Here is a 12,562-nt window from a genome sequence, read left to right as displayed (position 1 = left end):
GTGCATCAGACCCAAAAGTGATTCAGCAAGAGCCAGGCCTTATTGTGCTGCTCTTTTTGTAAATATGAAGGACTACCTCGGTAATTCAGTTTAGCAATTGATTGGCTCTGGGTTTGTCATTCATAGTGTTAAATTTTAAGAGAGACTAGTAAAAACTGTCAACATGGAGGGATGCAGTTTTATGGTGAACCCTGTGATTGGGTCAAAGCTTTTGAGCTGGTGCTTGGGAACCACTGCTCTCCAATGTGGTGTGGATATTGAGTCTGTTGGGATTCACTCTTAGCATTACTGCTTTCTTTTTTTTGTTTCCTGTAGATAATATGTACTTGATCTTGTAAGTCTTTAAAATGACACATACTGTATTCATTTTGTTTAATTTGATTGCTTTTGCATTAAAAAAAACTGTTTTTTTCTCTCGTAATTGCTGTATATTTTCCTAGAGTAATCTTCTGGCTTCTGGTGCCAATGACTCTGAGATTTACATCTGGGACTTGAATAACTTCAGTGTGCCAATGACCCCAGGAGCTAAATCGCAGGTAAGCTGCACCCTTATGTTAATATGCACATTTTCTTTACACATTAGTCTCTCTTGTGTCACTTGCTTTTTTTTTTTTTTTTTTTTTTAAATATCTTTCAGTCAGAACAGAAGCTACAGTGTACAACTACCAACAAATTGCACAAAACATGACAAGCCCGTATGATGCTCTGCATTAATAACACCCCTCTGGTCTAACTACCAGACAACAATACTAAATCTATATAGCCCGGCTTAAAAAACAGTAACCAAACTAAGCATCAAAATTGTTTCTCTCCAACTTTTCTTATAATTATCACCCTTCCCCCTCCCTCTCCCGTCCCTAGTCTCCACATCTCACCATCTCCAAATGGAGTTCCGACTACTAGGCACACCAACCTTAAGGAAGACTCACCCCTGTACCCTGGCTTGGCAGGGAGTACATCCGCCAAAGGTCTCGAAACACCTTTTGATTCCTAGAGGTGCTAGGGAAATATTGAAGTTCTACCCACTGTCATTTCTTTCATTAAGCCATGCCACTTGGCTAGCGGCGGGGGAGACTGATCCACCCATGATTGTAAAATGCACTTTTTAACCAACAGGGAGGCCAATAATACAAACTGGCACTGAGCTTCCGAGAGACCCGCCCCCCTGAGATATCTTACGTCTCCTAGCAACAACAGGTTATACGTCCACTCAAAAGGCTGCTGTATCAATCACTCTAAGGTCGCCAGGGAGTGTGTCCACAGTTGTCAGCTCTGGACATTCTAAAAAGGAATGTAGTAAGGTGCCCACCGCAGCATGGCATTTCACACATCGATCATCTTCCCAAAGTCTCATCTCCCTACCCCTCTGCCGTGTAATGTACACCCTTTGGAGTATTCGAAACTGGATATCCTGCAGGGCCGCATTAGGAGTGACCTTAGAAATAGCCTCAAATGCCTCCCCCATCTGTTCCCCTGTTAACTATATCGCCAATTGTCTCACTCCACAATGATGCCAACCCTTCCAGATACCTAGCCCCCCTATAATTCATTATAGTTTGATACCACTGGGAAAGGCTGTTTGAGGAGGCTGGCATAGCTAGAAACACCTTGTTAAGGGCCGTGAATACCACCGGGGACCCCGCCACCCGCACCAACTTTTGAACAGTAATCCATCACCTGTAAAAATTGAAAAAATTGCTTTTGAGACAGGTGCCATGCTCGTCTGATGGTCTCGAAGGTAGGGAAAGACAAATCTCCAAGCTCCAGCAGATGATTGGAGGAGTGGCCTAGTGGTTAGAGTGGTGGACTTTGGTCCTGGGGAACTGGGTTCGATTCCCACTGCAGGCACAGGCAGCTCCTTGTGACTCTGGGCAAGTCACTTAACCCTCCATTGCCCCAGGTACAAATAAGTACCTGTATATAATATGTAAGCTGCATTGAACCTGCTGTGAGTGGGAAAGCGCGAGGTACAAATGTAAGAAAATAAAATAAATGTCCTTTATACTGGCATCCTCCTCGAGCCCATGAGCAGAAAGCCCCCTGCCCCTGCCCAGCTGGGAACCCAGGGTTGTCTACGAGGGAGAAGAACGGGTATCCTTTCCCTGCACCCCCAATAATTCCTCTCCACCATTTCCATGCTTTCTCCAGCGCTGTAATAAATGGATTCTTGTTAATCCCTGTCCCATAAGATCTCCGCCGACTTCCTAAGACAGAAAGCACATCAAAGGGAGCGCACCACCCCTGCCAAAAACCCGGTGGCGCTTACCTGGAGTAGTTAGAGTGACATTCGTGAATCCATCGTAAAAGAGTTGCCACATTATACATCCTAAGATCTGGAAGGCGTAAACCTCCCTGCCTGCTGGATCTAGACAGTTTAGCAAAAGCAATGTGAGGATGCCTAGCATGCCAAATGAATGAACACACCATGGTGCGATATAGCCCCTCCTCTCGCCATTCCACCCACAAAGGGAGCATCTAGAGGGGTATAATATCTTGGGAAGTAGCACCATTTTAACCAGCGCTATGCAACCCATAAAATCTACCGGTATATCCTTCCACTGTACACACAACCGACGAACTGCCTCCAGTTTTTCTATGACATTTTTCCTGTACATCCAGTCAAAATCCGAACTAAGATAAATTCCCAAATATTTAATCCCTGTGCGGGTCCAAATCAGCGGGAAATCCGCCAATGTAGTGCTAAAGCAGGGAGACGAGACAGCCAGAGCCTCAGATTTCCCCAAATTAACACGCAGCCCTGAAAAGACTCTAAACATCCGTATAGCTCCATCACTGCAGGTAACGAAGTCGCTGCGTCATCAAGCAGCAGTAACATGTCATCCGCAAACATGTTGACGCAATACTCATTTGTACCCACTCTAATCCCCTTCCTGTCGTATCCGAGCAGCCAAGGGCTCCAGGGTCAAAACGAACAACAGTGGGGAGAGAGGACACCCCTGTCTGGAGCTGCGCCCCAGAGAGATGCTGGCTGTAAGAGCGTCATTGATAAGAAGTTGATCCGTTGGATTACTATATAACACCCGCACCCAGTCTAAAAAGGCTCCTGAAATGCCAAATCGTTGCAGAACCCAAAACATATACTCCCATAAGACCTTATCAAAAGCCTTCTCAGCATCTAAACTGGCCACTATGGCATTCCCCGACCTATGCGCCCCTCCTGCAAAATCCTGCAAACCTTCAAAATATTAGCTGATGCAAAGCGCCCTTTGACAAATCCAACTTGGTCCTGATGCACCAGCAAGGGAAGAAACTCTCCCAAACGATTAATCAGAATACTTGCCAGAATCTTAAGATCTTGATTTATTAATGAGATAGGCCTGTAGGATCCCACCAACTCCGGGTCCTTCCCTGGCTTCGGCAGCACAGTAATAAAAACATGATTCTTGAGAGTCCCGAATACTATCGCACATTCCTATAAACGAGGGTATACAAAAATCTTGCAGAATTTTATAAAACTCAGTTCCCAGCCCATCCGGACCTGGTGCCTTTGCCAGCTTCAAGTGCTTAATCACCTCCTGTGCCTCTCTCCCCGTTATAGGTGCGTTTACCTTATCTACTTTCTCTGAAGTCAGGCTCAGAAGCTGCAAATGCTGGAAAAAAGCCTTGCATTCAGGGCCTGGATAAAAGCCTGATTCATACAAAGAAGCATAGAATCGCGAGAATTCGCCCGGTATAGCTTCCTGAGAGCTAATAAACCTTCCCCCTGCATCTTTCAGCCTAGCAATATAACCTTTACCATAACGTGGCTTAACCAGGGATGCCAATAACTTCCCAGTCTTGTTGCCCCACCTGTGGAGCCTATACTTATAAAGTCTGATACTATATAGAGCTTGTGCATTCAATAATCTCTGCATCTCCTTGCAAACTCGCTTATTCTCCTCCCCCGGACGAGCCATATACCTCCAGCGCGCATCACCGAGTTGACACTAAATCCTGATCCTGCTTCCTGCGCTCCGATGTTGTATAGGCAATAAGTTTCCCTCTAATAACTGCCTTGGCTTCCTCCCAATATACCCGCGACCCAACATCTTCCATCCTATTCTCAGCCTCGTATTCCTGCCAGGCCTCTCTTAGATAAACTTTGAACTCATTACTCTGGTACAGCGCTGAATTCATACGCCACCGAACTGACCTCATCCTGGAATTCCAGCAGATGTCAGCCCATACTGGGGCATGATCTGACACATCAGCCTCTCCAATAAACGCCTGCTGCGCATCACTCAGCAGCGCTCCCGATATTAGCACGTAGTCCAATTGAGCATGAACCTGATGTGGGTGTGAAAAAAAAGTAAAATCTCGCTCTTCCTCATGCAGAAGGCGCCATAGGTCTACCAGTGCCAGCTCCTCAATCATATAGTTAACTCTCTTATGGGCATGCTCCTTCAAGGGTTGTCTAGGTGGCTTACAATCAATGGATGGGTCACTTGTGATATTGAAATCACCCAATATAATGGGATATTCATCCAACGCCGCCAACTTGGAACGAACTTGAGTAAAAAAATTTATGAGAATATACATTCGGAGCATAAAGACTGCACAAAGCTAGCTTTGCCCCCTGAAAGATGCCCGTGACAATTACCCACCTCCCCTCAGGGTCGAGTAATGTCATGTAACTTGAAAGCCAGGGATTTCTGTATCAATACCGCCACCTCTCTCTGGCGACCACTAAAGGAGGCAAAGAAAAGTTCCCCCACCCAATCCCTACACCGCTTAACATGCTCTGTACCTGTTACGTGAGTCTCCTGTAATAGTGCCACATCTACCTTCAACTGTTTTAAATACTGTAAAAGTCTTGCTCTTTTCATGGGGGAGTGGATCCCACCTACATTCAAAATGAGAATTCTAAGGTTTGCTAGAGACATTCCACTCCCTTGAGTACTACCCACATATGGTCCATATCCAAAAGAGTCAGATGGGCCCCACTAGCTAGGCCCCTCTAATGTCTCTCCTCCCTCCCCAAACCCTATGTCTCATCTATTCATTAGCCATCCTCCCTCTCGTGGAGACCCGCCATCCCACCCCTGTCCCCATACCCCGACCTCAATTACAACTCCCCCCTCCCCCAACCCCCCTCACTCCCCCCTCTCCATCAGCCAAACCCATCTGCCCCCAAAACAAATCCCAAACAACTCCCCCAACATTCATACCTCACCCGCCTCCACAAAACCCTTACCCCTCCCCCCACCCAAGGCTCACCCCCATCCTTATCACAGCAGTAAGAACGGCAACAGTGCCTAGGGTAATTTTCTCAAACTGGCTCCTCGATGCTCAGCATAGCCGAGCAGCCAACTCAATAATAAAGTTCAACAGTCCATAGGTCCAACTCCCCTGTTGCCCCAGTGTTAATTCCGCGTACCACGGCCACCATTTACAGTGCCCCCTGGTGCTCTCTAACAGTCCAGATCCTCAGATTCCAAATTGCTAATGTCAAATACAACTCTCCCCTCACCCGGTCCATACATCTCAGTTCAGAATGATCCCTCTGGTCAACAGCGCTCTGCTAAAGCCTGTCCATGAATGCTTTGAGATCCAAAGGGTCAGTGAAAAATAAGGTCGTCTTGTCGTGTGTCACGCGCGCTGGGTACAGCAACGCAAATTGAATCCCTTTATCGTGCAGAATCTTGCAGTGTTGCCCCATTCGCCTCCTCTGCTCTGATACCCGAGCCGAATAGTCTTGAAACAACAAGATGCGCACACCGTTGTAATCCACTGACCGGGCCACCCTATATGCTTGCTTTAGCCTTTCTTTGTCAGAGTAGTCCAGAATTTTGGCCAATACCGGCCTCGAGCGCTGATCAGCATATCTAACAGCCCCCACTCAATGCACGTGTTCCACACGCATCTGGCCTTGTAAGTGTTCTACTTTAAGTGTTCAGGCAGCCATCTGAAAACAAAATCCCTTAAGTCCCTGTCCTGTACAGATTCCGGCAGGCCGATAATCTGGATATTACTATGCCGGCTTCTGTTCTCTAAATCATCTGTCATCTGGGAGAGAGTTTTTGTCAAAGTCTCCATCGCCGCCATTCTTCCTTCTAAGGTCTCCGATCTATCCTCCTGTTGGCTGATTCGCTCCTCTTGTTGGAGGCGCACCGCTTGCCTCTCCAAGTTCTCATTTATAGTATCCACCGACGCTTGTAACTTCGACAGTCGGTCATCGAGCACAGCCGTGAGCTGCTTTGTCAGCTCGCTCGGCGTTTTCTCTGGCATGCCCCGTCACCCCGCAGCAGTCAAGAAGTTCTACGCAGAATCAGATGTAATACGCCCCGGTGGGGGTAGAAGAAGTAGATAAATTTGCAGGTGAGAAATGTGGAGCGGAGCAGAGCAGGGCTTGCGAGTGTCCTCTCAGCCTGCCAGCATCACGTGACCCCCCCTCTTGTGTCACTTGCATTGCATTAACAAAAGCAATTATAGTTAGGTTTTCCCATTTAGTGTCTGCTGGGATACATATATCCAATGTACCCTGTCCTTGGAGGATTGCATAGTTGTCTGGAACGTGGCATATGCAATGGACAAATTCCAGGAACTAGCATGTTTTCTGGTAATGATCTGAATTTGGTGACTTGATTTGTATTGGTGAGTTTACGATTAGATTCCTGGTGACAGATGTCCATAAAACTCGGTACTGTCCTTTTGCTTATGATTAGTGTAAGTTTAAAGGCTTAGTAGAGGAGTCTCGAGGGGGCATTATAAACCAAACAATATATTTTTTTCTCATTTGTAATGGTGATGTCGGACGATATGAATGAGGCAAATTGAGAACAGTGAGTGTGAGAAGTTTGTACTAATGCTGCCCATACAGGTTCTGCTCTGTGGTGGTTCAGTGTATATGGGAATTATAACGGTTTCCTTTGCATGTTCTAGTCTGGAGCCTGTGAGTTGTGCTAGTCACCCAGCGGATGAAGACGGAGGAAAGAAAGTTCTGCGTTCTTCACCCTAAAAGGGCCAAAACATAAACGGCAAAACCTTTACGTCAAAGACCAGACAGGAAAAAGTAGAGGCTGATCAAAGGCCAAATCCACCACTGGAGATGTTGTGGAGAAACGCTTTGTTGATGCAAATGTTAAGGGACCTGACACGGTCCGTGTTTCGTCGTATAGCCTACATCAGGGGTCACATGGATAATTCATGTCAAACCGAAAGTCTGTATTGCAGTCGGGCTGATCAGAAGTCACACACAAATAAACCGCCACTGACAGAGTGGCGGTTTATTTACGTTATCTCCAGTGGTGGATTCGTCATTTTCATCAGCCTCTACTTTTTCCTGTTTCACCCTTAAAAGGGCACCATGCAGCCTTAGATGCTCAGTATTTCTCTGTCTGCAGCTGATGGCGATAGTCATTCTGTGCAGCTCCTGCACTGGTTTCTGAAGCAGCTCTAACCCAGTTGGAGAACTAGGCTTTGGTTAAGCAGAGGAGTACCTTGCCAGCCAGGTTTTGACATCAGGAGGAGCAGATCTTTTTAAATTAGGTTCTGGTCGATGTTGAGCAGGTGGCAGTGCTGGTATTGTCGCTCAGGTGCAGTGACTGTTGCCGGCAAAGATTAACACAGGCTGCCTCTGCTGTGTCCACCTACAGGAAAACTGGAAGTTACATCAGGAGGCGGGAGGCAGCAGAGGTCCTGGGTCCGGCCAGAGCAGGCAGCCTTTCTTAACTGCAAGTAAAATTATTCAAATTCTGACCACTGCAGGAACACTCCTTCCACTGGTAGACTTTGTTTAAATCAGAAAGACTTTTGTTTGTGTGGTGACTCTACAGCAGTGTTTCCTAAATTCAGTCCTGGAGTACCCCTTGCCAGTCAGGTTTTCAGGATATCCACAGTGAATATGCATGAACGGTTTGCATGCACTGCCTCCATTATATGCGAATCTTTCATGCATATTCATTGTGGATATCCTGAAAACATAACTGGCAAGGGTTACTCCAGGACTGGACTTGGTAAGCACTGCTCTACAGGATGTGAAGTCCATTAGTCCTGAGCATTTTTTATTTTTGGTGACAAGGGCCACCAAAGGCAGCCCTTGCCCCAGAACCCACTTTCAAATAGTGCCAGACTGTTTATGAAATAACACAAAAACTTGCAAAAAGACACCTAAAACCTATACAGAAAACTTACAACACCATAGCAGTCCTAATCCAGCTGTGAAAAGCCAGTGCTATAAATATTACACTGGGCCTAGAGCACCATTATACCTGCTAATGGGAAACTGGAACAAGCTGGATGGTTGCAGATTGCTATACAGACATCATACACTAGCAGAATCCTTCACCTCAGTTGCACATGTAGAATTTGGACAGACCCTCACCTGATGCAAAATAGGGGATCACAAGAAACATGCAGACAAAAACTGAAATGGAGACCCACCCTCCCCTCAGCCCAAGAAATCCAGACTCTATAAGCAGGGCAATATTGGTAAAAGAGAAACAGAAATGTATTTTCTCCTGTACTTTGCAAAATGAAAGTTAGAAAAAAAATGTACTTTTTACAAAGCAGGCACATATCAGTCCTTAAAGTACTAAATTAAAAAAAGTCTATTCTACCATTGTTAGGGAATTTTATTTTTCTAATTAGGCTGGTCCCAGTCTCTTTTCAACTTTCCATGTGTCGGTTTTCTCCCAAATTCTTTTCTAGGTTTACCTTTCTATCTCTCCTCATGTATTCTTCTTTTCCTTCTCTACATCTGTCTGGTACTGATCTTTTGTTTTTTTTAAATCCCTCCTCTCTCCCCCCCCCCCCCCCCCCCACACACACTCTTTTTTTTTTTTTTTTTTTTAATTGTTCTCTGCATTTATATTGACCCATTGGATTTTACTGTCTCCCTTTCTCTCACACTCTAGTCACTTGTCATCTACCTACTGGCTTTTCTTGTCTTCTCATTCCCTCTTCAACATTCCTATTGCCTTCCCCCTCTGATATACAAAATATGTATTATTGATTAGAATATATATGTTTACCAGAAGCTAAAGAGTTATTGCATTGGGTTATTAACAAGGCTGTGGAATCAGTACACCAAACCTTCGATTCGACTACAACATGTCTATTTTTCTATTGTCCGACTCCAACTTGGACTCCTACTGGTTCTATAAGTTTCACCAGTACTTTTAGATTCAGGAAAATATATATATATATATATATATATATATATATATATATATAAACGATAAATTTGGCATATATTATGTAGGGTTTTTTTGTTTTTTTTGGAAGAAGCTGGGTCAGAGTTGGTACATTTTTACTGACTTCTGACTCAGCCCTGGTGATCGTCTTCTCTCTTGTGTTATGAGTGGTATAATTTATCTGAACACTATCCCTCTTCAAGAGGGAGTGAGAGAATCCCTAGACTGTAAAGTTGCCTTGTACTACACCCTTCCTCTTCTCACTTTGCAGCCTCCAGAGGACATTAGTGTGGTATCTTGGAATAGTCAGGTGCAGCACATCCTGTCCTCGGCTCACACCAGTGGGAAGGCTGTGTTGTGGGATCTCCGGAAGAATGAACCCATCATCAAAATTGGTGACCACAGCAACAAGGTGAGCAAAATGTAACGAAATGGGATGGGAAGTGATTGTGGTGAGGGGAAAGGGGACTAGGGGAAGAGAGAACACAGCACTAGGGGGAAAGGCAGGGAATGGAATAATAATTTAACTTTTTGCTTTCCTGCATTGGTAGATGCATTGCTCAGGAATGATGTGGCACCCAGAAGTGGCCACCCAGTTGGTACTTTCTTCTGAAGATGATCGCATGCCAGTTATCCAACTGTGGGACTTGAGATTTGCCACCTCTCCTCTGAGGGTGCTAGAGAACCACACAAGGTAATTTTCTAGCTGTTTTTTTTTTTGCAGGTAGAAATGTGGCCCTTTTGTCATAACACTTATCACTTCAATAATTGGTGTGTGAGTAAATGATGATGGAGAAATGTCAAATTTCAAGTTTGGTTTCTGTTATAACATTTATATTATTCAGGTTGGAAGCAATAGGTGTGAGTAAGCAGTGTGTTGCATAGACACAAGTGATTAGGTTCTGAAAAGATGTGTAGTAAAAAAAAAATGTGGAAATAGATGAACCAAGTATCTTTGTTGGATACATTTTTTTCCAAAGCAAACTGACATTTTCACATATCAACATAGTTAATTTTCACAGATTTAATAATAAATGTTATTCATATTACTTTAGTAAGGATTCAGGGTTGGTAATGAGCCTTAAACATAGGCTTGAGTCATCGATGTGGTTCTTCACACATTTCATAGAATCAGGGGATGCAGGTGGTTCCATACCATTCAGAGCAGTTGCACGTGGACTTGATGCTGCAGCTGTAGATACCAGAGGTTCAGTTGAAGGTCTCTACAGCAACCTCCAAAGAAAAGTGGAGGATATCCAGTTTCCTGCAGGATTGAATCCAGTGCTCTGTTCAGTGGTTTTTGAGACTGAGTTAGATAGGAGGATTGCCAGAGCATTTGCTTCACATATCAACAATATCAAGGTCCAAGCATTGAACTTTGTTCACAGGATTAGGTGATACTTCTCAGCACGAGCCTGACAACTCAAGACATCTTGCTGAACAGATTACTGAGTTCTGAAAGGGAAATGTGAACTCCCAGTTCCCTAATCTCATTTGTCTTTGAGACCCAAGGATTCATGCATTATACTGTCTTCAGTTCCAGACCTGGCTTGTTCTTTTGTGTATTTAGAATCCATGTTCTTAGAGTGTCAGTCTGAAAACTCCAGGGCCCTTCTTACCTGTCGGAGGAATAATTTTCTGAAGTAAAATGTTAGTTGACCTCCCATCAGAGCCCTATCACAAATTAGGTATGTCTCCACCTGAAGACTCGTCTGTCGTGGTGTTTGAGTTTTAGGTTGAAGATGAGGCCAGGGCATCTCTTAGGATTCTTTAATATTTGGATGCTCCTAATGAGTTGGTGAGAGTGTCTGTCCATTCTTTTTCTAGGATGTATTCAGCAGAATGTGGGAGACCACACATTTCTCTATTGAAAAGCGAGTACACTTTATTATGTTAAGGTAGCTTAGGGACTGGAAGAGCTCATTGCCACACAAGAGTATGGTAGTCTAATATACTGTGAAGAGGGACAAGAAGTTGGAAACCTAAGCTTTGATACACTCCTAGATGGGACCTTTCTCTGAAAAAGCATCATCAGAATGATTGTTAAAAAGTGCATTCAGATGAGCCTTTTTAGGTTCAAAATCTTCTCTTCAAGCTAGAATCGTAATAGTGGTCCCACTGCATGTGCTTATGTTTTCCTTTTTGGAGAACTGACTGGTTCAGTACATCTTGGATAAATAAGCACTGCTTGGGTGCTTCAGTCACTAAGGTTTTAACATGTATAATAATAGTACAGTGCTTATATTCTACAATTTCCAGTAAATGATACAATGCGGATCGCAATAAGTTAAAAACTATTCAGGTGCTACAAGCTACAATAAACAGAAGGAGCAACGATCCAAAATAAACTTACAGTTAACTAAAAGCTGTTATCGATATATTACTGATTTAAATAGATGGGTTTTCAAATATTTCCTAAACCATATATAATTAGATTCTAATCTGATCTTCAAAGGCCAAGAATTCCATATCCATGCAGTTTGATAGGGAAAAGGCCCATGAAAAATCTTTTTATATCAAATACGATTTGGTGAAGGAAAAGAAAAGGTCAGCTTCTTATAATTATGAGCTTTCATTGTAAGCACTGAAGGTCCATTGATTCTAGCATCCTATCTCCATCAGAAGTTGGGGTAACTATTGGATACCTGGCATATTTCCCCTCCCCCCCCCTCCAAATGGCACAAAGCACATCCTGCTTTCTCCAGCCTCCCCTCCTCCATGACAAAAAGCACATCCAGCTTTCTCCAGCCTCCACTCCTTCCATGATGCCTACATCCACAATTACTCGGCCACTTCCCCTTCCCCCCTGATGATGCAGCAAGAGGTGGTGGTACATGGCTGTTCCTTTGCCATCCTGGGCCGACTGTTCCTTTAACCTGCACAGGCTTCCATACAGTTCCATGGTTTAAAGGAACAGTTGAGACCAAGATAGCAGAGGAGAAGGATGCAGCTGTGCACCATCATCTCTTGACCACTGCAGGGAAGATGGCCAAGCTGCAAAGCCATTGCCTCTGCCTCTGCAGAATTTTGCATGTGTGCACTGAATTCTGCACAAAAATTGTTCAGTTGCACAGAATTCCTCCAGTAGTAAGTGCTGGAGCTCAGATTCACAGTACATTGGTTTACTGTTGTACCTGATGCTTAGAAAGAACTGTGTGGTTAAGGGAGGGGACTACATCTGGTTAGTTGGAAAGACCTATTGAGCCGGCTTTGGAAGCACACTTGTGATTTGCAGCACCGCATGTCTGAAAGTTATCTTAAACGCACAAAAATGTAAATATATTAGGTATTAAGCTGTTCTACCTTTGTTTCCTCTGCATTCTGGCTTACTAGAGGCCTTGTCTAACTCTAAATCCATCTTCTACACTTAAAAAAAAAAAAAAGTTCCTCTCACTGGTTGAACTGCTAAATACTAAAACTGCTATTCT

At 44.3% G+C, this 12,562-nt stretch overlaps 1 protein-coding gene across 10 annotated transcripts in view; it reads left to right on the top strand.

The window, feature by feature from the left end:
• Window positions 1–12,562, top strand: part of SEC31B (SEC31 homolog B, COPII coat complex component) — a 277,304-nt gene that overhangs the window by 50,575 nt on the left and 214,167 nt on the right. For all 10 annotated transcript variants that reach the window (XM_030203516.1, XM_030203517.1, XM_030203520.1 and 7 more), the window contains 3 exons: window positions 441–536; window positions 9,406–9,546; window positions 9,686–9,828. In XM_030203516.1, the coding sequence (XP_030059376.1) occupies window positions 441–536; window positions 9,406–9,546; window positions 9,686–9,828 (380 nt within the window). The remainder of the gene's footprint in view (window positions 1–440; window positions 537–9,405; window positions 9,547–9,685; window positions 9,829–12,562) is intronic.

This window comes from Microcaecilia unicolor, chromosome 5 (assembly GCF_901765095.1).
Source record: "Microcaecilia unicolor chromosome 5, aMicUni1.1, whole genome shotgun sequence".
Lineage (NCBI taxonomy): Eukaryota > Metazoa > Chordata > Amphibia > Gymnophiona > Siphonopidae > Microcaecilia > Microcaecilia unicolor.
This window is presented reverse-complemented; position numbering and strand designations above follow the sequence as displayed.